This window comes from Raphanus sativus, chromosome 4 (assembly GCF_000801105.2).
Source record: "Raphanus sativus cultivar WK10039 chromosome 4, ASM80110v3, whole genome shotgun sequence".
In the NCBI taxonomy this organism is placed as follows: domain Eukaryota; kingdom Viridiplantae; phylum Streptophyta; class Magnoliopsida; order Brassicales; family Brassicaceae; genus Raphanus; species Raphanus sativus.
This window is the reverse complement of record NC_079514.1, coordinates 40,987,651-41,010,913: the sequence shown is the minus strand read 5'-3', so window position 1 is coordinate 41,010,913 and position 23,263 is coordinate 40,987,651. Positions and strand designations below refer to the sequence as shown.

Here is a 23,263-nt window from a genome sequence, read left to right as displayed (position 1 = left end):
GTCGTTGTAGTATAGTGGTAAGTATTCCCGCCTGTCACGCGGGTGACCCGGGTTCGATCCCCGGCAACGGCGCATTTTTTACATTATTGCTGTTCTGCCTTTTATGATTTTTTCACCTTTTTTGCATTACAGGCCCAAAATGTAAACTGTTGGGGTGTGTGTTTAGCTTGTCCTTCTTACGACATTGGTGACTATGAAATAATACAATTCCATGCGAAGCAGCATGGATGGTGATATATATTGGAGTTCATATCAAACTAAATACAAAGACTTTTTGATAGACGTTAATTTCGCTGTAAAGAGACTTTGTCTAGCTTGTTGCCTTTGTCGAAACATAAAGAATCAACAAGAACGAGTCTACTCCCAGTATTATATAAACGTTAATTCTATAATACACGTTAGATAATATATGAGAATTATTTCTTCTCACTTTCTTTTAAGCCATCTATATATACTTTTACATCACTGTTTTAGTTTATGTTTATATATATATATATATATTTTTTTTTAGGTATAGTTCAGAACGTCAACTTTCATCTTACTTCACTTGATTAAGGTTCCTTGCAAAATGATCACGTAATCTGTATCAAAAACATATCACAAACGGAAAAAATTGATATGAGGACATTGATTGTGTCAATATAAATTTCAGGCAAAAAATATCAGTCGTCTTGGTACCTTTGCTTATATTGCATCTCGGCTCTGATTGATAACTAGTAATAAAGCGATCCTGCATAGTTTGATTATGTATAGGTGAGTTTCATATAGAACATGAGAAGATATGTAATACATATCAATGAGAGAAAAATGAAGCTGCTCTTTTACAAAATGTTTTTTTATCTTACCTTCCCACCAATTTCCTCTCGAAGCACTTGCAGAATCGCCTTCGTCTCCATCTTTCTTATACTGGACAATTCAGAATGAGCGAGCTTAGAGTTAAATACAAAGTACACATATAGAATGATGTATATCCGAATGAACTGATACACTAATAACACTTCCCTCATACGAGTTGATAAGCTAATATCCAATTTTGTCTACATTTACAAAGTTTTTATATGGTCGTGTGTAATAAATAGTTCGAGTACTATTGTTTTCATCAATATGCAGCACAATAATTTTGGTAATTACAGAAGCACTCACAACATCTGGATTGGTTGTTGATTGTGGTAGTGTTGAAGAGGAATAGTTGTCCTGGCCTCCATAATAAATGGATGAACTCAAGTTGCATGGTGGTTGTGTTTCTTCATTTTGGTAATGCTTTCTCTCCTTATTTTTTCTCCTTTCTCCTCTTTCATCTGTAATCCCATTCGAATTTTTCACTTTAAACATTGTTAATAGTTAGGTATAAGTTCTCGATAAAACAATTTTATGAGGACCGACACTTCCAAAACACTTAATTAGAGTCAGCAATAGTGAATAGACTCACTTGGAACCCCCAAACCTGGAGGTTGATATATAGCCGCTCCATTTCGGTTTGCCAAGTCCGCTTGCGTCCCCTTGAATTGAGAACAAATAAAAAATATATATAAGAATACAATTTATACTTTTAGAATGATGATGATATTGATTAATACCATTGAGGGTGGTGGGAAAATGGATTGAAACAACCCTGTTGTTGATGAAGAAGACGAGGAAGAGACTCTTGGACCAAAAAGATGATCGAAAGATGAAGAAGACGAGGATGAGGAGGAACCTGATACTGACTTTTTCTTGTCCATGGACCGCTCTTTTCAACTTTATGTGGTGTACTTGTTGTTATATGTTAAAAGGTTAGTCCTTTATGTAGTAGCTAAGGGAAATGTGTTCAAAGAGAAGGGAAAGAAACAAGAAAAGTTGATTGTGTTCGGTGGTATGTTATTACGCACTCTCTTATATGCTTATTTATAGACAGTACTAAACACTTGGTCACTTCGACGATATAGTATAGAAACCATTTTCAGAATTTTATATTATTCCTTTTTAAGGTAATTGCGATGCTATTTAATTTTCTAATTACCCCATCCATTCGGAACCACTATGAGTAATATCGACCCACTAATTAACCAACTAAGTCTTTTAAAAAGTGCGTTAATTAGCTTATACGTATCTACTATCGATTAGTCCCCAGTCGACAAAAAGATGTGCAATTCTGTGTTAATTGTGTATACATGTCTCTTGGATGTTCTAAAGAAATCAAGGCCTTTGGTCTACTTATGATTCATCTTCCCATTTGCATTTGTGCGGATCTTTACGTTTCTATGTTAACATTTTTGTTTGCAAATTGCAAACATAATACATTTTTATATTTTTAGTTTGCCGCAATAATTCTTAAAATGAGTTTTGATTAAAAAAGAAAACTATAATGTATATATTTAGCTGAACATTAGAAGTAGGAACCCAGTTAACCATTGATTTATGAGACTCAGTTACATCTCACAAACACGAACACAAACATTTTACGTATGAACCAATCAAACCATCGCTTCAAAAGCATAGGGGCCATGCAGATTTGGTTCGTACATGTAATCAAATGGTTTATATCAGTGTGATGGCCATATCACATTCCAAACTAAAACCTAATAACATGCATTTTGGTATAAAATAATGATAAATGAGGAATTTTATGTTAGCAACTTAGCATCCATTTTGGTAATGGGTACAAAATGCAAAGTAAATGTTACAAAGTCATATATAGCATTTCACGGAGATAAAAAGAATAATAAGGCCATACAATGAATAAACGCTGTGAATCTATCAAACAGAACCTAACCGGTAGAACATAATGTCAATACGTGTGATGGGTATTTGTCCTAATATTCTTTTGAATCAGTTATTTGTTTGACTATGCGTGTTGAAGCATTATCTGCAAAGATACAGCACACGACGACCGGTTGTAACTGTATCTAACAACCACTTGGAGTTATCAGTACAATAATGCAAATTAAAACAAAGTAAGAACTAATGGTATAGACTCCTCTCACGCAAGGAATAATTCGACTGCAAAAAAGAAATATGTAAAAGAAAGATTGAATGGGGAAAAGTGTGTTGATACGTGTCCTTCATGGGACTTGAGGAACTCATGACATGCATGTTCACCATCATCATTCATCATGATCATCCATTTGTAACTTTCTCAACTAATGGACACCATTGACATCAGAATGTCAAAAAGACTTAGAGATAGAGATAGAGATAGACATTAGAGATGAGAGAGAGGGCGGCAGCCTTTTGAAAAGAGTATTGGATCCTTTATGAGTTGAGGAGAGCCATAGCTTGAGGGTTTAAGAAGCTGTTAATTAGCTGCAAATTCTCTCTGCTCCCCAATCTTGGACAAGTATACCGTTTGGATCTCTTATGTTTAGTTGACATTGCAAAATAAAAATGGCTAAGATGTTTAGATCCATTGAACATTAATCTCTTTTGGATTTACGATTCCTCGTAGTAATTGCAGTTATAAGTAGTATTCTCACTTGGGTATGTTAATGCATTTGCATACTTTATAGTGAGTTCATATTCTCACCAATTAATTTGCAAGAAAAACCTTTATTATTTTATTTCAAATGCTAATATCTCAACTTCATGTAATTTGTTGTATGATACAAAATCTCTTCCAAAATTCATAGATTTGTTTCCCAATTTGTTAGTTTAGTTTTCTTGGTTGCATGTGTACTTTTCTTTCGCTATTCCACTATAATTTGAATACTTTAATTTCGTGGATGTGATAAGTCGATGTAGGATCGAACCTTAAAGAAACTATCAGCATAATGAAATTTTAATAACTAGTCATAGCTTTGACCACCCATCATTATTGTCTTGGTGGTTGAAAATATAGATTGAGTTCCACTAAGACCTTGATTTTAATTTTATTTTCATTGTAAAATGTTATCTAAAGACTGCGAAATTCCGAAACTTAGTATGTGTTTTGCCTTGAGGGTTAATCTAAGATTTATCAAACATAAGGGATAAGATATCTCAAGGAACCAATGAATGTGTATTCTGGGATATACAGAATTAAGAGAACACAAAATTAATAGATAGCAATTTCTAAACGGTATAAAACAAAAAAGAGATGAATTTTTTTTTAGTGTTCCTTGTGTTTCCCTAAAGCTTAGCAAGAAGCACTTGCTCCTTTTTCTTATCTATAAAAAGAATCTTACACGTATACCAGACTAGAGGATCAGTTCGAATTCAAACATTTGAAAACAGTGTATTCAGATATGTTGCATGGGTTATGCAGCTTTCCTTTTTTTTTTTTCCTATTTGCATTAATAATATTTTTTTTTACTTCTTCCCAAGAGTGGGCATTTCTTGTTACACTTCACACACGATCATACAAAGACCAGTGGAGACTTCTTGGTCAATGTCAGTTACCTCACGTTCGTCTGTTACCTCACATGACCAAAGACTGAGACTTACTCTTTTGTAGTTTGGATGCGCACTCGAGTTTTGATGTTGATTAACTGGAGACCTTCATATGCTTTATACCCCTTCCACTTTCACATGCAGCTTAAGAGTTAACGCTCATATTACTAGATTTTTTTTTATATAGGTTTAATCATCATTTCATTTGCTGTCCTAAAATCCAAGAGAATCATATGCGTGATTTCACTTTCACGTACACAAACTAACTATGTGCTTTCAGCAGGTTTAATCATCATTTCATTTGCTGTCCTAAAATCCAAGAGAATCATATGCATCATGTACACAAACTAACTATGTGCTTTCAACAGGCAGATAAAGATCAACTACCAGCAGCACACACTTTAGTGTTCTCAGACAGAGACTGTACAACCAACGGAGGATTTATAAAAACAATTATTAAATAATAATAACAAAAAGGCTCTCTATTTCCAAATTTCCAAATATCTGCAGGGAAACTGAAAAGAAGAAAACATAAAACTCAAAATCATTTTTTCCCCCGCACAAAAACATAAAAAACAGCCTAAAAGGCAATTGTTGATGTTTTTTTTTTCCCAGAGTGTTTTTGTTTCATTTCATCTTGCAGCGAATCTACGGGTCCTCCTTCCTTTACCCGGCAGGGAACCGGAAATAGTCGGTTCCATGGTCCACTTGGGTTCATCTTCCTCATCGCTTGCTTCATCTGATCGCCACCTCAATCCGCCACTTGTATTTCTGCTCTCCGTGGTCAAGACATTGCTGTTGTTCTTCAAACTACCATTCATAAAGACCAGGAGCAAGTGGTCACAAGAACTGAACCCAACTTTTTAAGTAAACCAGTTAGTTTATTAAGAAAAGAGGAAATGTACCTTGAAGACATGTCCATTGGATCATCCCATTGGGTCGGGTGTTCTCCGTCTGGTCGCATCCTTCCGCCAAAGAAAGTGGATTCCGGTTTCTTTGCAGATCCATTGAGATGCGTGGTGCTTCGTTTCATTGCGACAGGACTATTAGCTGTGAGATAAGGAGAGCTCATGCTATTCTCCGTGAATCTATCAAAGTTTATTCCTGGAGATGTTTCTTCAGTTCTTTTTCCCTTGAGCTGGCTGTTTCCACGAGTTCTGTTCAGATCTTTGAACGGTGTTGTGGACACTTCGCCGAATTTCAGAGCCTTGGTTATGCTTCCAACTTCACTCTTCTGACCTCTGTTTGCGCTTGTAAATAGTTTTCCACGGGAAATATCAACGGAAGCGGATCCTATCAAACGACTGGGTTGAAAAGGACTGCTGCCGTTATTAGCCGCCACTGGCTCTCTAGCGCCAGCGTCCTTAGCCCGTTGTAGAAATACGGAGTTAGTAGAAGAAATCATCCCAGGCTGTTGTTGTCCATCAGGTAGATCAGTGCTTTTTGCTGCTTCTGAAGCACTTTCAGAGGTATCTTCCATCTCTGGAGGAAATTGTCCAGATCTGACTTGCTGCTGCTGAATTGCTGGAAGTATATCTATGGCTTTATCCTGTTGTTGCAAAGCAACAAAGGGTTTAGATTTCAAGTTGAAATAGCAAATATCAATGTATCTTGCGAGCATCAAGAGCTACTAAGCATTTATGACGCAAGAAGGTGAAAAATTTGAGTCTGCAGCAAAAGTGGAAGGATCAAACTTGTGCATAGAAATGGTTGGAATACTTACAACTAACTCTTTCCTCCAGTGACTCTGTGATTGCATTCTGGACATTACTTCTTCCCCAATTCGATTTTCAGATAAGAAAGCCTCTTCAATTCCCTGGAGCCTAAGATCGACTTGGTACGCCTGGATGTAACGGTAGCGCTGCAGCAATGCAAACAACAAGTAGTTCCCAGTCAAAGACAGACTCCAATAATAGCCAACCATATACAAAGGAACAGATTTTCCAGAATGTAAGCAGTGTTATTAGTGATGCACTTTGCCTACTTGTTCATTACTCTCAACATCCCAGAGGTCAAATAATGAAAGAACATTGTAGCCTATATAGCAAATACGACAGAATATACATGTATCTAGTTGGATGAGCTAACTAACCCCTTGCTAAAATTTTCATCTATCCCAAACGAGATATGTAGCTTACAGCTCTGGAGTCCTAATATTTATTTTACTATGCTAAAACTACTCTGGACCTCACAAACCATTTTAAGGCCATGTTCAAAGTGAAGTCGATTAAAGCATGAAAATGTAAAATTACTTACCTGAAGATAGAAGACAACCAAAAGACTACCCACAGCTGATGAGGGGTCATCAGTTGCAGAATCTAATAAGCATCGGTGCAGATATTTCTCTTCATCTGGGTTCCACGGTAACTCTATTATTCGATCAACCACGTTTCTCCTAATAGACAGACAGCAAAATTCGTTAACAAGTATCTCCATCCATCTCGTCCAACTCAAGCTGTCTCGATCATCAGACGCATGTTTCACAGCTCCATTTTTCAGCTCATTTTCCTTCACTTTCAGGCAGAGTGCCCTTTGGTGCGTGAATGCTTCACTCAAAAGACCACATTCCACTCTCACACGAACAGCTGTGACAGCTTCACCAACTGAAACCAATTCTGATACGCCATCACGACCAGACAAGCGCAAGACCATAAGAGCTGCTTCAGGGGTTTCCCTTTCTAACAAGACTTGTGCAACCTTGGTATATGTTTCTGGACCACATATTTCAGGGAGAGTCCTACAAGCTTCCTGAAATAAAATTTGGAAAAGGTTGTGAACAACTGAACACGTGCAGAATAAAATAAATTTCTATATGTTTTCCCCGGGAATGTCAAAAGTACCTGGAGTGCCTCCTCTGAGGGATCATCTAGTAGATAAAATACAGAAGACTCCAACAAGGAATGCCTGGTTATGCCAAAGGTAGCAGCAAAATCATCTATGATGTGCTTCCAATGTTTTTCAGGGGTAGTCCAATGCCGATCAAACAGGTAATAAAGAAACTATTTCCTAGTTAAGGAACCAGCAAAGAAGAATAACATAAGAATGTATACTGAATTAGGTGATTGAGAGAATTAGAAGTAAATTGCAAGGTAATGTGATAATAGGTGATGAGAAAAGGATACAATGGCTTGCTTAGCAACAACCAAATCTGAGCTGCCCTGTAAAAAGAGTATGTCAGCAGCAGTTCTAATATTCTCAAATGGGTAAGATCCTGACATTCCCTCTATTTTGGACCTAAGAACTGATCTATTATCGTTCTGCAAACATCCAACTTCTAGATCTGCCCCTATGTCTTGACTGTACTCTGGCTCTCTCTCGAGATTTTCCAAAGCATCCTCGATGAAAAGGGAACCACCATGTACACTGCAATCTGAAGACTGATCTACGGCATCAGGCCATGCACGCTTAATTGCATTTGATTTCCTTTCAAGCACCAGAGCCTTCCACGATCTGAAATCAGAATACCGAGACCTCACATCTTCCAGAAATCCGTGTCTTATGCACCAGATCATAATTTCCAGATGCTGAAAACCAAAACAACAATAGGGTAAGCACACCATAAACTCGAAGACAAAAAAGTTTAAAACACTCTCTGGTCAGGAGCCAGATGGTTTTCAGTTGATATTACTTAGCATGTTATATGAAAACAGGGTTTAATGTAGACAAAAAATTAACTAATACGCTAATGAAATAAGAAGAAGATGAAGAAAATGTCAACATAAGTAGGATATAAGTTATAATCATCGACATCCTAGCAGATGATGAAAAACCATTATCGTGACTTTCATATCTCTAAATGTAAAGCTTCTATAGTATTTAACATCACTGCAAGCCGTGTACAAAAACAAGTAAAGAGAGTTATTTAGGCATACACAAAGCTGTTTAGACATATTTGGAATAAAACTTAGCTGACCTGCTTTGTTTTTCCAATGTTCTCCTTAAGCTTCTGCACGTCTTGAAGCTGAGGTGAAACAGAGCCCTTAAAAGCCGACTCCATAACTTCAAGCACACTACATACGCCAGCCACTTGTTTTGAACTCTTCAATAGCTTATCTAACCACGCTTGCATCTCTTTCGTCTCAAGCCGATCTGAGAACCAATATTAAAGAATAGACAGAACTAAGCACACACATACTGGCTTAAGAAAACATATAAATACTCTAAACAGCTATAAAAAAAAGGATACAGATTTCTTGAAGCTCAGCTAAGATGGTCCGGAATGTACGCTTGACCCAATCTTTGACAACAACTTCATCCAGCAAGAAAGCAATGACCGGGTCACTAGATACAGCTGCCTCATCCATACACACATTGGTGATATCTAATTCATTTTCTGTCAAGGATAACTCAACAATCCATCAATTAATGATAAAATAACACTATGCACATTTTGTCCATCAGAGAGGGGGCAGGGAATAATAACTACCTAAAATTACACAAACCTATCAGTACATTACTAACTACACCATGCCTTAAGGATACAAAGGCAAACCACAGACACCAAATTGTTGTTCATGGCCACATCGAAGAGAGAATAAAGGCGATGAACATCAGCATGTTCATCCTCATCCTCATCTTCATGTGTTGGTGAGGAGATTAAACCAGCTTGAACACACTCATAGTAGAGACGGAGACGAAGTCTATCACCAGTTCTTGATGGTAGCAGCTGACTTCTACAGATTGGACAAAGATCAAACCTCTGGCAACACTCTGCGCACAGGGAAGCATGTCCACACGGGTTCAACGCATGGTGAACGGATCTCCCACAGCTCGTCAGGTCTCTGGTGGCGCGGCAACGCTCGACCTTGGCCTCGTTACAGAGATCTCTGAGGTTTATGGATGCCAAGTGCATTAACGCCTCCTGTTGGTTAAGAATGAAGTTAAATTAAGCACTGCGTATTCACTTAGCCACCTAGAAGAAGCTAATAAGCCATAGAACGCAGAAGCCTTGGATAAGCTCAAAAAAAAAACTCAACGGAGAAAAGGAGAAAATCGAAAAGTACCTGAACAGGTTTGCTAGTGTAATCGGGAAGATTTATCGATCTAGCGGCGGAGGAATAGCCGTTCGTGTCCATCTTCTCCGGTAGAGAGCGAAACGAAGAGAGAGAAAACGGAGGCGAAGTGTCAGTCAGTCAGTCTAGGGCTCCGTTTTTTGATTTTCTTCGGGAAGGAAGACGAAGAAGAAGAAGAAGAGAGGGGAAAGTAGATTCTCGGGTGGGTCGGATCTATTTGGGTTTAACTTTGTTAATGGGCCTAAGTCATGTAATTTTGTTATGGGCCGTATATGGGCCCAGGTCACGTTGTAAAACTATTATAAAAGAGTTGGAGAAACCTTATAATAGAGTTTCTATAATTTTTTTAAAATGTATAAAAATGTCATTGAGATGGTAATTCAAAACTTATAAAACGATATATATTTGTATATTCAACTATCCATCTCTTTTCTTCTAACTTGTTTTATTACAATTAATCCTTCTAAAGATCCTGACCTAAATACAAAAATTATAAATATATATACACACATATATATCCCAGTAAACCGTATCAAGAATCTTTTTTCTTTTATATCTTACTCTAAGAAATTTATCCTTTTAGTACCTACTACCTAACACTAACTAAGATGATATCGTGATCCACGTTTCTCTTTATGAAAACAGCACTGACTCCCGAAGAAGCGTATTATTGTTTAGATTATGACTCCAATCCGTCTTTGCCGTCCATTTTAGCTTACATATTACTCCCTCGGTTTTATATTATAAGTAGTTTTAACAAAAAAAAATTGTTTCACAATGTAAATAGTTTTAACATTTTAAAACAACTTTATATTTATCAAATAATGTGTAACCAATTAAATAATGTTAGTTATTTTATTATTGGTTGAAATAATACATTAAATTATATTTTTAACAAATAATTACTTTTCTTAATATTAGTGCTTTTATCTAAAACTACTTACAATTCAGAACAGAAGGAGTAACAATTTGTTTGCTTTTGGTTTCTAAAAAACAGATATACTTCCTCAGTTTTGTTTTTCTCTAGAGTTACTTGTTGGTTTTGACATCTCAAACCAAAATACTTGAATAATTAATTACTATAATTTCTCCATCTCACCCCCTCCTCCAGAACAAAAAGTAAACTTAAACTATGATATTAAAAATTTGTGAGAAAGGACAATATCAATTCTATGAACAACCAGGCCTTCCCCAATGACAATCTCTTTCTCTCTCAATCTTTAAATAAATAAATAACCTATTTTAAATAAATTGATACGATAGTTATTCCTCCAACCTTTCTTCCTCTATCTGCGTCTTATCACCACATACATACTTTTGAAAAACCAAAACAATCGTCGGCCAAATTCATTTCTGAATAGGTTGTAGATACTAAGAACTTGTGTAGTTTGTCTGAAAAAGAAAGGGGAGATACTTTGCATTGGTAGCTTGCATGATGGCTCAGGCACAAATCAAGCAAAAGCATCAAAAGAAAGTCTCGCACAAACTTCTTGGTTATAATAACACTTTTTTTTTCTTTTCTATTTTATACTTACTGTAAGCCCTTGATTTTTGAGTTTTTATTCATTGTATTGTAAACATTACCAAGAGGATAAACTTGACATAAATTACTTGTTTTGGGAAGTAGCTCTTTGAACGTGATTGCACTAACACATTTTGGACGCTGGTGACTCGTGACGGCTTTACATTGGCTGCGAAATCAAATGATTAATGCAGCTACACCAATTGAGCATGTCCAAGTGTAGTTTGCATGTTCTATTTTATACTCGATCACCTTATCTTATTCTTTCCTTCTGTTGGTCGAATGAAGACCACAGCAAAAAAAATGTGTTCATATTCTGGCAAGTCGATGTCCATAGATATAAAAATAAATTTGGAAGGCACAAATAGTAATATACTGGTATAATAATAAGTATATTGTACTGTGATAATTAGGGTTGTGCATCTCTCCGGTTCCGTAAGAGCCAAAGTATCTTCTTCAACAACCCAAATCCCTACCTAATGTAAGCAAAATCAACATAGTGCGAACTTTTTGGGTTATCTTTGATTTTACCTAAGAGCCAAAATCTAAAAAGTGTCAAGATACACGTTCAGGTTGGTCTAGCTAATTTCACAGTATAATAAGATGTATTGATCTGTAATCATATTTTTCTTATTTGGTTAGGATTCTCGTGTCTACATTTTTTTTCACAGGCATGTGAGTTTTCACGGTTCCTTTATTTATTTTATTACTTAGAGTATATGTTTTATTTTGTTATATCCACAGAATACTGGTCATGTAGAGAAGAAACCGTTGGTTTCAAGAGTTATCTGATCATACGCTAAAAACTGAGAGAGATATGTAACAAAACTTGGAAGATTATATGAATAATTGACAAGTGGTTGGACCCATTTTGGAAGACTATATATAACTAAACAATAACTTAGTTGGCTCTTTGTTTCGTTAAAAGAGATGGTGTAAGACAAAATTGACCAGCATTTGCTTGTTGCCATTGGAAAGAAATCATATGGAACAATTCAACTTAATACATATATAATATTTCTACTATATAATTGAGGACACATTTCACCATAATTTTCGTTACTATTACCATGTAGTATATATATTACATAATCGTTATGGCGTTTGCCTGATCCAACACTAACACCCTTTAAACATATTTTCTGCAAACTTACTCTCTAACTACTATTTTATTGTATTTTCATTCACAAGCACTTTGTGTGTTAAATTCCATTATATATTACAAACTTTGCATTGCTAAATATTTTATCTTTTTGTGGTGGCGTGAGCAACTAGCTCTATTATTCATTGAACTGTGAAGTTTGTGTTTCTGGTGAATATTGAGTCTTCAAGTCTGCTACAGATATCCATGCCCGGATTCTCTATATGCATGTGCCCCAACTAGAAACGTGTCCTAGTTTTACAAGTGTGTTTTACTCTCTCTCTCTCGTGACTTCAATCCATAGAGGTCAGTTGAAATTGGATTGTACCGGAAAAAAAATTGTGGCCATATATTCTTGTCGTAGCAAAATTTAGTTCATATCTTTTTAATGTCTTTTTTAAAGTTTATCCTAATAACTTACAAGAATATGAGCTTTCTCAACCCTCGCTGTTTCATAGGATATCTTCACAGTTCACATTTGCATTTGATATAAACCGTGATAAAATTATTAAAAAACATATCTATACTTTGGGATAAAGTTTTTATGGCCATACAGTTGGTAGAGACTTTCATATGTTCAAAATTTGAGGCCATATCCTGCCGTGTAAAACGTCATGGTTCGAGTGTTCAGAAAAAAACGTCATGGTTTGAAGATGACGCTAAATATTTTAGGTATGGTTGTGTATATTATCAAAGAATAAGCAATAGAGGTCCACTACTAATATTTGTGCTTCTTTTGTGTTGACGCCATCATCTCATCGGATTCCATTTCAATCTATATCCTGTTATATATTGAAAAACACACACGTGGATTGATTTCACGAAACAAAGAAAAGGGTAGACATTAACATCACTTAATTATCATTTACCCAAAATGCTATGAAATAAAAATTCCATTTCCGACCATTTATAAACCTATTTGTCCACGTAAACAAAGGATGACGCAAAACTACACCAAGGCCTTTTCACCACCCCACACACACTTACGGGTTATTATAAAAGATTAAATTACATAACCTAATTCTGACCACAGAAGAGCACACGTTCATGAATCACGATTCTCTGACAAAATAAAATGTATTTCTCACTTACTACTTCATTATTATCATTGTATTACACGTACCTATCAAAATCGCATCTTTCTTACAATATTATATGGATATATACACATGTGCTGCTGCTGCTTGTGTATGTATACTTGAGTCTAATGTGAATGTCTATATAATTATCCCTGAAAATGATATGTCGTTGGTTACAAATGAGATCATTAGTTTCAATAACATTATAAAAAATAAATCACAGAAAGGAACAAATGAGATCCTATTACTTGACTTATATATTGCAGTTGGTGGCCCTAAAAAGTAAAAATAGGCACATGCACATAGGACCAATGATACCACAGAAACAATCAGACATCTGAGATCTAATTGCATCAATCCACGTGCCTTTCTTCCATTACATTAACTACTTACTTGTTTCATATTCCAGTATCCTTCACAAACATAATGATCGAAGATGAAAATACAGAAGTAAATCTTAGATATTGGTTGTTACAAAAAAAAAATCTTAGATATTGGAAGTAAGAAAAAAATTGAAGGGGAACTCAAGTCGTTAAGATCAGTGTTGGAACTCGGAACCTAGAACATGGAACCATGGCTTCGAGCCAAACCTCATGCACTATCCATTGCGTTAATTAAGGTTATTTATTAGAGATATGTCGGGCCGGAAGATGTGTATCTTACGGATCAAGATTGTGAAACTCGTGAAACCCATGACGACCTTCAAGACTAAAAGGAAAGACTTGAAGAGCAAGTTAACCTCAAGATATTCTTAGCATATTTCTCTTAAGTGTTTAGGAAATTTAGCATTATCTGGTGTTAACATTATATTAATGTTATCGCTATATATATGTGCCTTGTATTCTCATATTAAACACAACACAATAATATATCATATCATATTCTATTTTACATGGTATCAGAGCAGTCGATTTTTAGGGATTAAAATTAAAATTAAAGCTTCCGCAAGTTTTAAGATTTGATGATGCTCATCATCATTGGTGTTGGCGAAGTTGATGAAGAAGCTGATGATGCCGACAATGAAGACGATGTGGTGACATGGGTATGAGTCGCTGGGGTTTGGTTTTATTAATTAAGAATTTTAGTGGGTTTGCAATAGGTTACGTGCTTTGTTTTTTTGATAAGAGTTAATTTTATATAGTTTGGTTTTAGTGGGTGCTAGAATTACAGAGGGTTAATGTTGTGTTATGGGTTTGTGGGTTTCACATAAGTTGTCTTTATCTAAGATTTTCTATAGTTTAGAATTTCTTAAGATTTTTTTCATTATTCCATAGTTTGGGATTTACTGGTTATAGTTTAACCATTACGGGGGAGTTTTAGTAGAACGTTCAAGTTTTAGGTCAATTTGTTTAGTTCAAGTTACGGACTGTCCGAAATAGGACGATTGTTTTTGGAGCTGCAGTTGCGCCCACGGGATGTATTCCCATTGTCAAGACCAAAGAAGAACTGAAGTTTTCATCCCTCCTTGTCTAAGTTAAAGTTTATTCCCGAAGGAATCTACTGATTTATTTTCCTCGACATAGTGTCCACGACATACGTGGTCTGCTTTGTGATTGCAGATTTGCGTGTTGCATCCAACATTTGTCGTGCGGGGGAGTATTAGAGATATGTCGGGCTGGAAGATGTGTATCTTACGGATCAAGATTGTGAAGCCCGTGAAACTCATGACGACCTTCAAGACTAAAAGGAAAGACTTGAAGAGCAAGTTAACCTCAAGATATTCTTAGCATATTTCCCTTAAGTGTTTAGGAAATTTAGCATTATCTGGTGTTAACATTATGTTAATGTTATCGCTATATATATATGTGTCTTGTATTCTCATATTAAACACAACACAATAATATATCATATCATATTTACTTTACATTATTTTATTACTTACACTAACACAAATTAACGTGCTTTTAGAATTTTGAGATTTATTTGCTACATAGTTAATGAAAGTTCATTCACTATTTCGGTCGCATGTGCATACTTTTCAAGCCAAATCTTGGTTTTCTCATGCATTTCTTATAGCTCACCTGAGCTCCCCAAATGTATTTAAGTCATAATTTCTTCACACTAGAAATATCAAAATTGATTAATCTCAGATTCTCAATCCATCACGAATTATCATTGGTTTCTTATAACGTCAATGAAATAAATGACGCTTGAATATACTGGGCACGTCACCCGGAGAATGTCGATCAGATACATTATCATATAAGTTATAAAAATTGGATTGGCCATAATCCGTTTCATATTTTATCACACTGACATTATCAGGAACAAATGAATTATCCGTTACATTGACATTTTGTGACTTGTGGTTTTTGTATAGGCAAAAAAGCTCTTGACGACTCGAGGAACAAATGAATTATCTCAGGATCAGTAATAAAATAAAAGTCATTTTTGGCATATTTTATTGTACAATAATGAATCGATTATTTACACAATCTTTTGTTTATTTGTATCAGTGTGACATATTTTTTTGAGCATAATGTAACATTTAAACCAACATGTAGCTTATTTGTGACTTATGTATCAACTTATTTATTTTCAGTTAGTAGATAAATCAAAATACAAATCAGATTTCACAGCAAAACGTGATCATTCTAATGCTTATAATTTATAAAATGATTATTTTTATAAACTATGGTTATTATAGGTTGATATTATAAAAGCCTATAGTCAAGAGAAAAATCATCAAAACTACAAATCCAATAGGAACTATAAGATATTTTTGCATGTGATGTGTGGAAATTTTACAATATATATAATTTTATTGAACATTTCTTGACAATATTATAAATATTTGTTTCTAAATAGGTCAAGAGAAAGAAACGTTTTTGCAAAATACATTAACCGTCCTATTATAATTTTTTTTACAATTTTAAAACAAAGGAAATATATATTTGTACATTTTACCAGTTAAAAAGTGGCTGAGAAACTCAGAACTATGGTTACATCATAAATTTTACCAAAAATACTATATCAATAAAATAATTATTAAAAAAATATGCTGTTGCGCCGCATATAAAATAGATTGTGATGTACAGTATTAAACTCAGAGATACGTAATTTCTGAAAAATTGAATAGTTATCCGCTTTTCACTTGTCCTCTTCCGCTCCCCGTTAGCCTCCTTTGGTGTCGCTCACGCACGGCGCTTTCCTCAGCCGACGATTATTAATTACCCAAAATACCCACACTATCCCATACGACGCACCCTAACCTCTCTAACCATGCACCACCAATCAACACCCGCCACTTCATCAACCATAATCAAACATTCCAAATATACCCTTACACCCACACGTGGCAACTCGTGGTTTGGTGGCAGGACCTGACTCTCTGGGTGGCAGTCGTGTTTATAAACCCCATCATCTCTTCTTCCTTGTTGATCCTCACCAGATATTTCTAAACTCGGCCACTGACGAACCACTGAGTCAACTCGTTACAGTCGACGACAATGGCGGAGCTGGATCGTTCCCGCGCTTTCGCCAAGGACGTCAAGCGTATCGTCGTTAAGGTATCGTATCTCTCATCTAAACGTCAGCATGCATTCTCAAGATTATGATCGGTGTTCCGTGATCATAATCATTGGTTTACTGTGTGTGTTTTTAGTTTCATATTATATAGTTTTAAAATATGTGATAATCTGAAAATGAACAGATTATATAGTTTAAAATGCGCTATTAACTCAAAAAACGTTTAGTGAATCTGAAAATGTTTTTGTTTCGTAACTGTGTTTATGAATCTTGATGTGCATGTCATTAGAATAGTCATTTCTGGTAATTACTTTTTATATCTATGTTTTTGGTAATAAAGGTTGGAACAGCTGTTGTAACTGGGAAAGGTGGGAGATTGGCTCTTGGTCGCCTAGGAGCTCTCTGTGAACAGGTATATTTTTAATTGTTTTCACTTAATTAACTTTATTCTTAAATTGTGAAAATGATTCATGAAAGAAATGTGAAAATGTTTTATGAAATTGCACCTTTAATTTTTTTTTAAAAATATATATGATAATGTCAGCTTGCGGAATTAAACTCGGATGGATTTGAGGTGATATTGGTGTCGTCTGGTGCGGTTGGCCTTGGCCGCCAAAGACTTCGCTACAGACAGTTAGTCAATAGCAGGTTAAGATATTATTTTGGCTATTTTTTTTAACCATTGGCTTTTGGTTCGGGAAGATAACATTGAGATATGTTTTTTTTTGGTGTGTTTATGATTAAAATGTTTTAAAACTTTGTGCTGAAAGTTTTTTTTCATTATGGATTGCAGCTTTGCAGATCTCCAGAAGCCTCAGAGTGAACTTGATGGCAAGGCTTGTGCTGGTGTTGGACAAAGCAGTCTTATGGCTTATTATGAAACTATGTTTGACCAGGTGATTCTTCCTTTTTCTTGAAGAAAAATTGAAAAGAATATATAATATGTGATCTCATTTTCTAGACTGCTGTGTAAAATTCCAAATATTTGATGCTTTGTTTCCTGTTTTCTTCTTTTTTTGCTAGCTGGATGTGACTGCGGCTCAACTACTGGTGAATGACAGTAGTTTCAGAGACAAGGAGTTCAGGAAGCAACTCAATGAAACAGTCAAGTCCATGCTTGATTTGAGGGTTATTCCTATTTTCAATGAGAATGATGCTATTAGCACCAGAAGAGCTCCTTATCAGGACTCCTCTGGCATCTTTTGGGATAACGACAGCTTAGCTGCTCTACTAGCGCTGGAACTCAAAGCTGATCTCCTGATCCTTCTGAGCGATGTGGAAGGTCTTTACACCGGACCTCCAAGTGATCCTGACTCAAAGCTGATCCACACATTCATCAAAGAGAAACATCAAGACGAGATTACATTCGGCGACAAGTCAAGACTAGGAAGAGGTGGCATGACTGCAAAAGTCAAAGCTGCAGTCAACGCAGCTTATGCTGGCATCCCTGTCATCATAACCAGGTGTGGGACCCTTTTCAAACTCATACATGCATAGTTTAAGGCAGAAGGCTATAGACAATTTAATAAGAGTTTATAAAATTTATAAAATAAATAAATTTAGGAGTCTGTAAATAAATTTATATTTTTTTTTGCAGTGGGTATGCAGCTGAGAACATAGATAAAGTCCTCAGAGGAATGCGTGTTGGAACGTTATTCCATCAAGATGCTCGCTTATGGGCTCCGGTGACAGATTCTAATGCACGTGACATGGCAGTTGCTGCAAGGGAGAGTTCAAGAAAGCTACAGGCTTTATCTTCAGAAGATAGGAGACAGATTCTGTATAGTGTCGCCGATGCTCTTGAAGCAAATGAGAAAACAATCAGAGATGAGAATGAATTAGATGTGGCTGCTGCTCAAGAAGCTGGACTTGAAGAGTCACTGGTGGCTCGCTTAGTTATGACACCTGCTAAGGTAAGCCAGTACTCATGGTGTAGTATTGTACCAGTCTCACATATCTTTAGTGTTTTCTAACGCTTCCTTGTATTGTAATTGGTAGATCATGAGCCTTGCAGCTTCAGTTCGTAAGCTAGCTGATATGGAAGATCCAATCGGCCGTGTTTTAAAGAAAACTGAGGTGATTAGAGAACAACTGTTATCATATACTTTTAGTTTTACAGTCATATAATATTTGTTTTTTTTGTGACAATCGCTTTTACAGGTGGCAGATGGTCTTGTTTTAGAGAAGACCTCATCACCATTAGGTGTTCTCCTGATTGTTTTTGAGTCCAGACCTGATGCACTTGTACAGGTATGTTTAAAGAGTCAAATGTTTCTTTCACTCCTTAGAATGTGAATGTTGCTGAAGCTGTGGTTTGCTCTCATAAACCAAACAGATAGCTTCACTTGCCATCAGGAGTGGGAATGGTCTGTTATTGAAGGGTGGAAAGGAGGCACGGCGATCGAATTCAATCTTACACAAGGTGATCACTGATGCAATTCCAGAGAGTGTTGGTGGTAAACTCATTGGACTTGTGACTTCAAGAGAAGAGATTCCTGATTTGCTCAAGGTATAAACGGATCTACAAACTTGCAGCTGCAACAACTGAGACTCACAATTTAAATTTGTGGTACAGCTTGATGACGTTATTGATCTTGTGATCCCAAGAGGCAGCAACAAGCTTGTTTCCCAGATCAAAAATACTACAAAAATCCCTGTCCTAGGTCATGCTGGTACGGTTTCCAGCTTTGTTCTTTCCATAGAACTCTGTAGTAGGATTATGCTAAGGAGTGATGATGAACTTAACTGTGTGTACTTGTAGATGGAATTTGTCATGTATACATCGACAAGGCTTGTAATATGGATATGGCTAAGCGCATAGTTTCTGATGCAAAGTTAGATTATCCAGCAGCTTGTAATGCCATGGTACTAAAAGATATAACTTTCTACAGTTACCTCAAAAGATTTAATCCAATGGGCTTTTCCATCTCATTATTCTCTCTTTTTCAGGAAACACTTCTTGTGCATAAGGATCTAGAGCAGAATGCTGTGCTCAATGAGCTTATATTTGCTCTGCAAACCAACGGTAAATCCAGTTGATTTGTCTGTCTATCGTTTTGGACCTCTTAATACCTTCTTCGGTCTAGAGATGTCTCATAAGGTGTATTAAACTCCAGGAGTCACTTTGTATGGTGGACCAAGGGCAAGTGCAATACTGAACATACCAGAAGCACGGACGTTCAAACATGAGTACTGTTCCAAGTCTTGCACCGTTGAAGTTGTAGATGATGTCTATGGTGCTATAGATCACATTCACGGACATGGGAGGTAAAAAAAACTCTACATAACAGTAAACTTTTGCATCTTATGCTTGCAATGCTCACTCTTTTATCTTCACCTTGTGAGCAGTGCACACACAGACTGCATTGTAACAGAGGATCCGGAAGTTGCAGAGCTATTCCTTCGCCAAGTGGACAGCGCTGCTGTGTTCCACAACGCCAGCACAAGATTCTCTGATGGTTTTCGGTTTGGACTTGGTGCTGAGGTAAGCGAGAGGACATAAACATAATCCTTCTACTCAAAGAATGAGTGATGTAAGTAAGTTTTGGTTTGGCATGTTGTATAGGTGGGAATAAGCACAGGCAGGATCCATGCTCGTGGTCCAGTGGGAGTTGAAGGACTGCTTACAACAAGATGGTACAGTTTGGTTTCATTTTGAAACTTTTCATTTGTGAAATGATTTATTAGTCATGAATGGTGGTGTGGTTGGTTTGCAGGATAATGAGAGGGAATGGACAAGTTGTGGATGGAGACAATGGGATTGCTTATACCCATCAAGACATTCCCATCCAAGCTTAGGAGACTTTATTGTGTGTTGTGTGTTGTGTGTTGTGTTTGAGAGGAGAGGATGGGCTTTTTGTGTTCCTCTCTGCTAATATCATATATCATGTTTACTATTGTTATTGAAACCCTCTCTCTTATGAGAAGTGGTTTTGAAGGGTTTTAGCTTCTTTTGTCCAAAAACAAAAACTCCTTGTAAGGCTACTACATACACCTTTCTGATGTTATCTTATACCCTTGGGATTTGAGTTTGGTTTTTTGATTCTGCAAAAACGGTAAGCACATGATGAATGCTTTTACACCAATAGAATGGTAAGGATCAATATCTGCTAGTAGCTTACAAAGATCTAACAGTCCAAAAACACATGTAAGGAATATGATTATAATACATAAAAGTGAAGACCTATGCAACAAGTTTCTAAAGCAAAATGAATTGTAATAGAGGCAATGCCTTTGCTCACAAGTAATAAGGACAAAACAACCTGAATGATTTTGTCTTTGTGAAATGTAAAGATGTTATTGTACAGAGTCGATAGACAAGAAACTCATAATAAATATTATTAAAAAATTATAAGTTACAAAACTTCAAACAATTGATTAATTGTTTGACAAGTTATAGAGACAAAAACACCAAATGGCATAAACCCTATACATCAATTTAAAAAAACTTTATTCAATCCAATAAGAATAACAAATTAAAGCACAAAGTTTGATAACGAAAGAAAAGACTCAAAACACACAGAGACATAGACATCACATGACTATCTCAGGCTTCAAGATATTGGATTTGATCTCCTTATGAGGCAAAACAACACCACCATTAGTATAAACCTCATCACCCACATGAACATCTTCCCCCAAGATCGTCATATTCTCAATCCTCGCCCACTGCCCCACCGTCGAATGCCACCCAACGATACTACTCGACACACACGCATGCTTCTTTATCCTCACCCCACGCATCACCGTGCACCTCGACAGCCTCACCCCCGCTTCAACCACGCACCCGGGACCAATCGCCACGTCAGGTCCTATCAAACACCCTTCCCCAATCTTCGCCGTCTCATCCACAAGAACATTCCCAACAACATTCTCCCCAGTGGTCAGCTTCCCAGGAGACTTCTTCCTCAGAGAGTCCAAGTAGAGCCTCAGCCCCGTTATGTAGTCCTTAGGCTGTCCAATGTCCATCCAGAACCCTGGCAGCACCATTGCATACAACCCTCCAGCCCCTGCGATCTTAGGGAACGTCTCTTTCTCTATCGACGTCGGTCTCAGCTCGATCTTATCGAGCACAGAAGGGTTCAGAAGATATATCCCGGCGTTGATCTTGTTCCCAACGTAAAGCTTCGGCTTCTCCACGAACTTCTCCATCTTCCCAGTCGCTTCCTCCATCACCACGACTCCGTACTTCGACGGCTCGTCCACCTTCGTGACCATTATGGAGGCTTCGCCGCCGTGGGCTCTGTGGAACTCGATCATCTCTCTGAGCGGGTACTCGCTGATGACGTCGCTGTTGAGGACGAAGAAAGGCTGTCCAGGAGAGGATCCATCAACCAGTTTGTCTCTCGCTAGAGCCAGAGGACCGGCTGTGCCCATGGGCTCTGTCTCTTGCGAGCAGGTGATTTTGATTTGGAGCTTTGCTTCGAAGTCTTTCAAGAAGTTGAGCATCACCTCTGGTTGGTAGTTGATGGCTAAGACTACTTCGTCGACTCCAACTGCCTTAAGCGCCTCTATCTAATATTAAACAAGTGGTTAAAGCTAGCAGAACCCTAAGAATGTGATTGTGGATTGTGGTGGAAGTTATTTTACCTGGTGAAGGATCATTGGTTTGTTGGCGAAATCGACGAGAGGTTTTGGGAAACTTAGAGTCAATGGTCTCAAGCGAGTCCCGAACCCTCCAACGAGAATGAGAGCTTTCATGATTTGATGCAACTAATAAAACTCTCTTTTTTTTTTGCTTCCTGTAATAAATGCTAATGTCAGATCTTAACAATTTGGTGTGAGTAAGCTAAAGATCGATATCAGATCCACAAAACACACAATTGATCAAAAAAACGATAGAAAGCTAAATCAAGACAAAAAGCAAACAGCTTTTGTCCAAAAAATTCAGTTTGCTTAACCCAAACAGATGTTTAATGTTTTTTTTTTGCATCATGTCACTAATATGATTTAAGAAAAAAAAAAAAAAAACACAGATCAGACAAAACAAAATGCAAAGTAAGAAACTTTTCAGGCATTACCTTTGAAAGAGATCTCACCGGATCGAAGAGATCTGAGATCGGAATCGGTTGTAGAGTCTTTACCCCCCTGAGAGAGAGAGTTTGGGGTCAGGCTGAGCTGTGGATGAATGTGAGAGGCAAGTCGTTTTATCAAAAGGACAAGATCCCTTTCTTATATACATACACCGTGACGATAACGAGAAGAGTGCGTATTTAACAAATTACACTTTATTGAAATAAAAACCATATTGTAAGAATTAAACATGTTACTAGTTTGACTTTGTTTTCTGGGTGGAGAAGTAAAGGTCCAACGTCGCGTAGATGTTTACCAATCCCCCCCAACCTTCTTTTGGTTAAGTAAGCCATCTCTTCTGAACCGGTCAAACACCAGTTTAATGTATTATTTTCTTGTTTTATATGCTGAGCTTTTATATACTCTCTATGTTTTAGAACTATGTATATTTCAAAGTTTTCACAATTGTGTAACAAAACAATAATGCATAACTTTTGTTATTATTTTTTCCCATAATTCTAAACCAATAAAAACTTAATAAATGTAGTTAGGTTTTTTGAAATATGTATTGAAAATACAAAAATAAAACATATCTTCTTGAAACAATTTTTTTTACTTAAAACATGTAAGTTTACGAAAAACTGAGATAGAGTAGTTTTAAAAACTTCTCACAGTTTTACACATG

At 36.6% G+C, this 23,263-nt stretch overlaps 4 protein-coding genes and 1 non-coding gene across 5 annotated transcripts; 2 read left to right on the top strand and 3 right to left on the bottom strand.

Moving 5' to 3' along the window:
• Nucleotides 1-72, top strand: TRNAD-GUC (transfer RNA aspartic acid (anticodon GUC)). Its single transcript has one exon. It is a non-coding gene; the product is annotated as a tRNA-Asp (tRNA).
• Nucleotides 73-350: 278 nt separating this feature from the next.
• Nucleotides 351-1,870, bottom strand: LOC108852979 (uncharacterized). Its single transcript, XM_018626446.2, has 6 exons — nucleotides 1,578-1,870; nucleotides 1,430-1,499; nucleotides 1,144-1,298; nucleotides 846-906; nucleotides 679-730; nucleotides 351-581 (listed from the first exon to the last, which is right to left on the bottom strand). The coding sequence occupies exons 1-5, from the start codon at nucleotides 1,719-1,721 to the stop codon at nucleotides 714-716; spliced, it is 447 nt and encodes a 148-aa protein (XP_018481948.1). The 5' UTR covers nucleotides 1,722-1,870; the 3' UTR covers nucleotides 351-581; nucleotides 679-713.
• Nucleotides 1,871-4,782: 2,912 nt separating this feature from the next.
• Nucleotides 4,783-9,520, bottom strand: LOC108854807 (E3 ubiquitin-protein ligase HOS1). Its single transcript, XM_018628473.2, has 10 exons — nucleotides 9,348-9,520; nucleotides 8,827-9,205; nucleotides 8,531-8,665; nucleotides 8,258-8,433; nucleotides 7,467-7,868; nucleotides 7,185-7,343; nucleotides 6,601-7,092; nucleotides 6,068-6,205; nucleotides 5,250-5,893; nucleotides 4,783-5,154 (listed from the first exon to the last, which is right to left on the bottom strand). Exons 1-10 carry the CDS (start codon nucleotides 9,417-9,419, stop codon nucleotides 4,977-4,979), a joined length of 2,775 nt encoding a protein of 924 aa, XP_018483975.1. The 5' UTR covers nucleotides 9,420-9,520; the 3' UTR covers nucleotides 4,783-4,976.
• A 6,938-nt stretch (nucleotides 9,521-16,458) lies between these two features.
• LOC108849439 (delta-1-pyrroline-5-carboxylate synthase A-like) lies at nucleotides 16,459-20,591 on the top strand. The gene is made up of 16 exons (XM_057010048.1): nucleotides 16,459-16,607; nucleotides 16,907-16,978; nucleotides 17,111-17,214; nucleotides 17,360-17,462; nucleotides 17,590-18,029; nucleotides 18,164-18,479; nucleotides 18,565-18,642; nucleotides 18,727-18,816; nucleotides 18,902-19,075; nucleotides 19,142-19,238; nucleotides 19,328-19,431; nucleotides 19,516-19,591; nucleotides 19,683-19,833; nucleotides 19,915-20,050; nucleotides 20,132-20,202; nucleotides 20,283-20,591. Exons 1-16 carry the CDS (start codon nucleotides 16,548-16,550, stop codon nucleotides 20,362-20,364), a joined length of 2,154 nt encoding a protein of 717 aa, XP_056866028.1. The 5' UTR covers nucleotides 16,459-16,547; the 3' UTR covers nucleotides 20,365-20,591.
• Nucleotides 20,592-20,879: 288 nt separating this feature from the next.
• Nucleotides 20,880-22,853, bottom strand: LOC108855869 (mannose-1-phosphate guanylyltransferase 1). Its single transcript, XM_018629789.2, has 3 exons — nucleotides 22,587-22,853; nucleotides 22,156-22,307; nucleotides 20,880-22,080 (listed from the first exon to the last, which is right to left on the bottom strand). The coding sequence occupies exons 2-3, from the start codon at nucleotides 22,264-22,266 to the stop codon at nucleotides 21,100-21,102; spliced, it is 1,092 nt and encodes a 363-aa protein (XP_018485291.2). The 5' UTR covers nucleotides 22,267-22,307; nucleotides 22,587-22,853; the 3' UTR covers nucleotides 20,880-21,099.
• Between the last annotated feature and the right edge of the window lie 410 nt (nucleotides 22,854-23,263).

What these genes read in the sequence shown, in the direction of transcription:
- LOC108852979 (XM_018626446.2), bottom strand. Translation starts at nt 1,721, where the DNA reads ATGGACAAGAAAAAGTCAGTATCAGGTTCCTCCTCATCCTCGTCTTCT. An exon ending in TTTTCCCACCACCCTCAATG is followed by an intron (nt 1,500 to 1,577) that starts GTATTAATCAAT and finishes TCTCAATTCAAG; the next exon opens with GGGACGCAAGCGGACTTGGC. An exon ending in TCCAGGTTTGGGGGTTCCAA is followed by an intron (nt 1,299 to 1,429) that starts GTGAGTCTATTC and finishes ATGGGATTACAG; the next exon opens with ATGAAAGAGGAGAAAGGAGA.
- LOC108854807 (XM_018628473.2), bottom strand. Translation starts at nt 9,419, where the DNA reads ATGGACACGAACGGCTATTCCTCCGCCGCTAGATCGATAAATCTTCCC. An exon ending in AGCTGAGCTTCAAGAAATCT is followed by an intron (nt 8,434 to 8,530) that starts GTATCCTTTTTT and finishes ATTGGTTCTCAG; the next exon opens with ATCGGCTTGAGACGAAAGAG. An exon ending in ACATTGGAAAAACAAAGCAG is followed by an intron (nt 7,869 to 8,257) that starts GTCAGCTAAGTT and finishes TTTGGTTTTCAG; the next exon opens with CATCTGGAAATTATGATCTG.
- LOC108849439 (XM_057010048.1), top strand. Translation starts at nt 16,548, where the DNA reads ATGGCGGAGCTGGATCGTTCCCGCGCTTTCGCCAAGGACGTCAAGCGT. An exon ending in GTGTTTTAAAGAAAACTGAG is followed by an intron (nt 18,643 to 18,726) that starts GTGATTAGAGAA and finishes TCGCTTTTACAG; the next exon opens with GTGGCAGATGGTCTTGTTTT. An exon ending in GGTTTGGACTTGGTGCTGAG is followed by an intron (nt 20,051 to 20,131) that starts GTAAGCGAGAGG and finishes CATGTTGTATAG; the next exon opens with GTGGGAATAAGCACAGGCAG.
- LOC108855869 (XM_018629789.2), bottom strand. Translation starts at nt 22,266, where the DNA reads ATGAAAGCTCTCATTCTCGTTGGAGGGTTCGGGACTCGCTTGAGACCA. An exon ending in AACCAATGATCCTTCACCAG is followed by an intron (nt 22,081 to 22,155) that starts GTAAAATAACTT and finishes GTTTAATATTAG; the next exon opens with ATAGAGGCGCTTAAGGCAGT.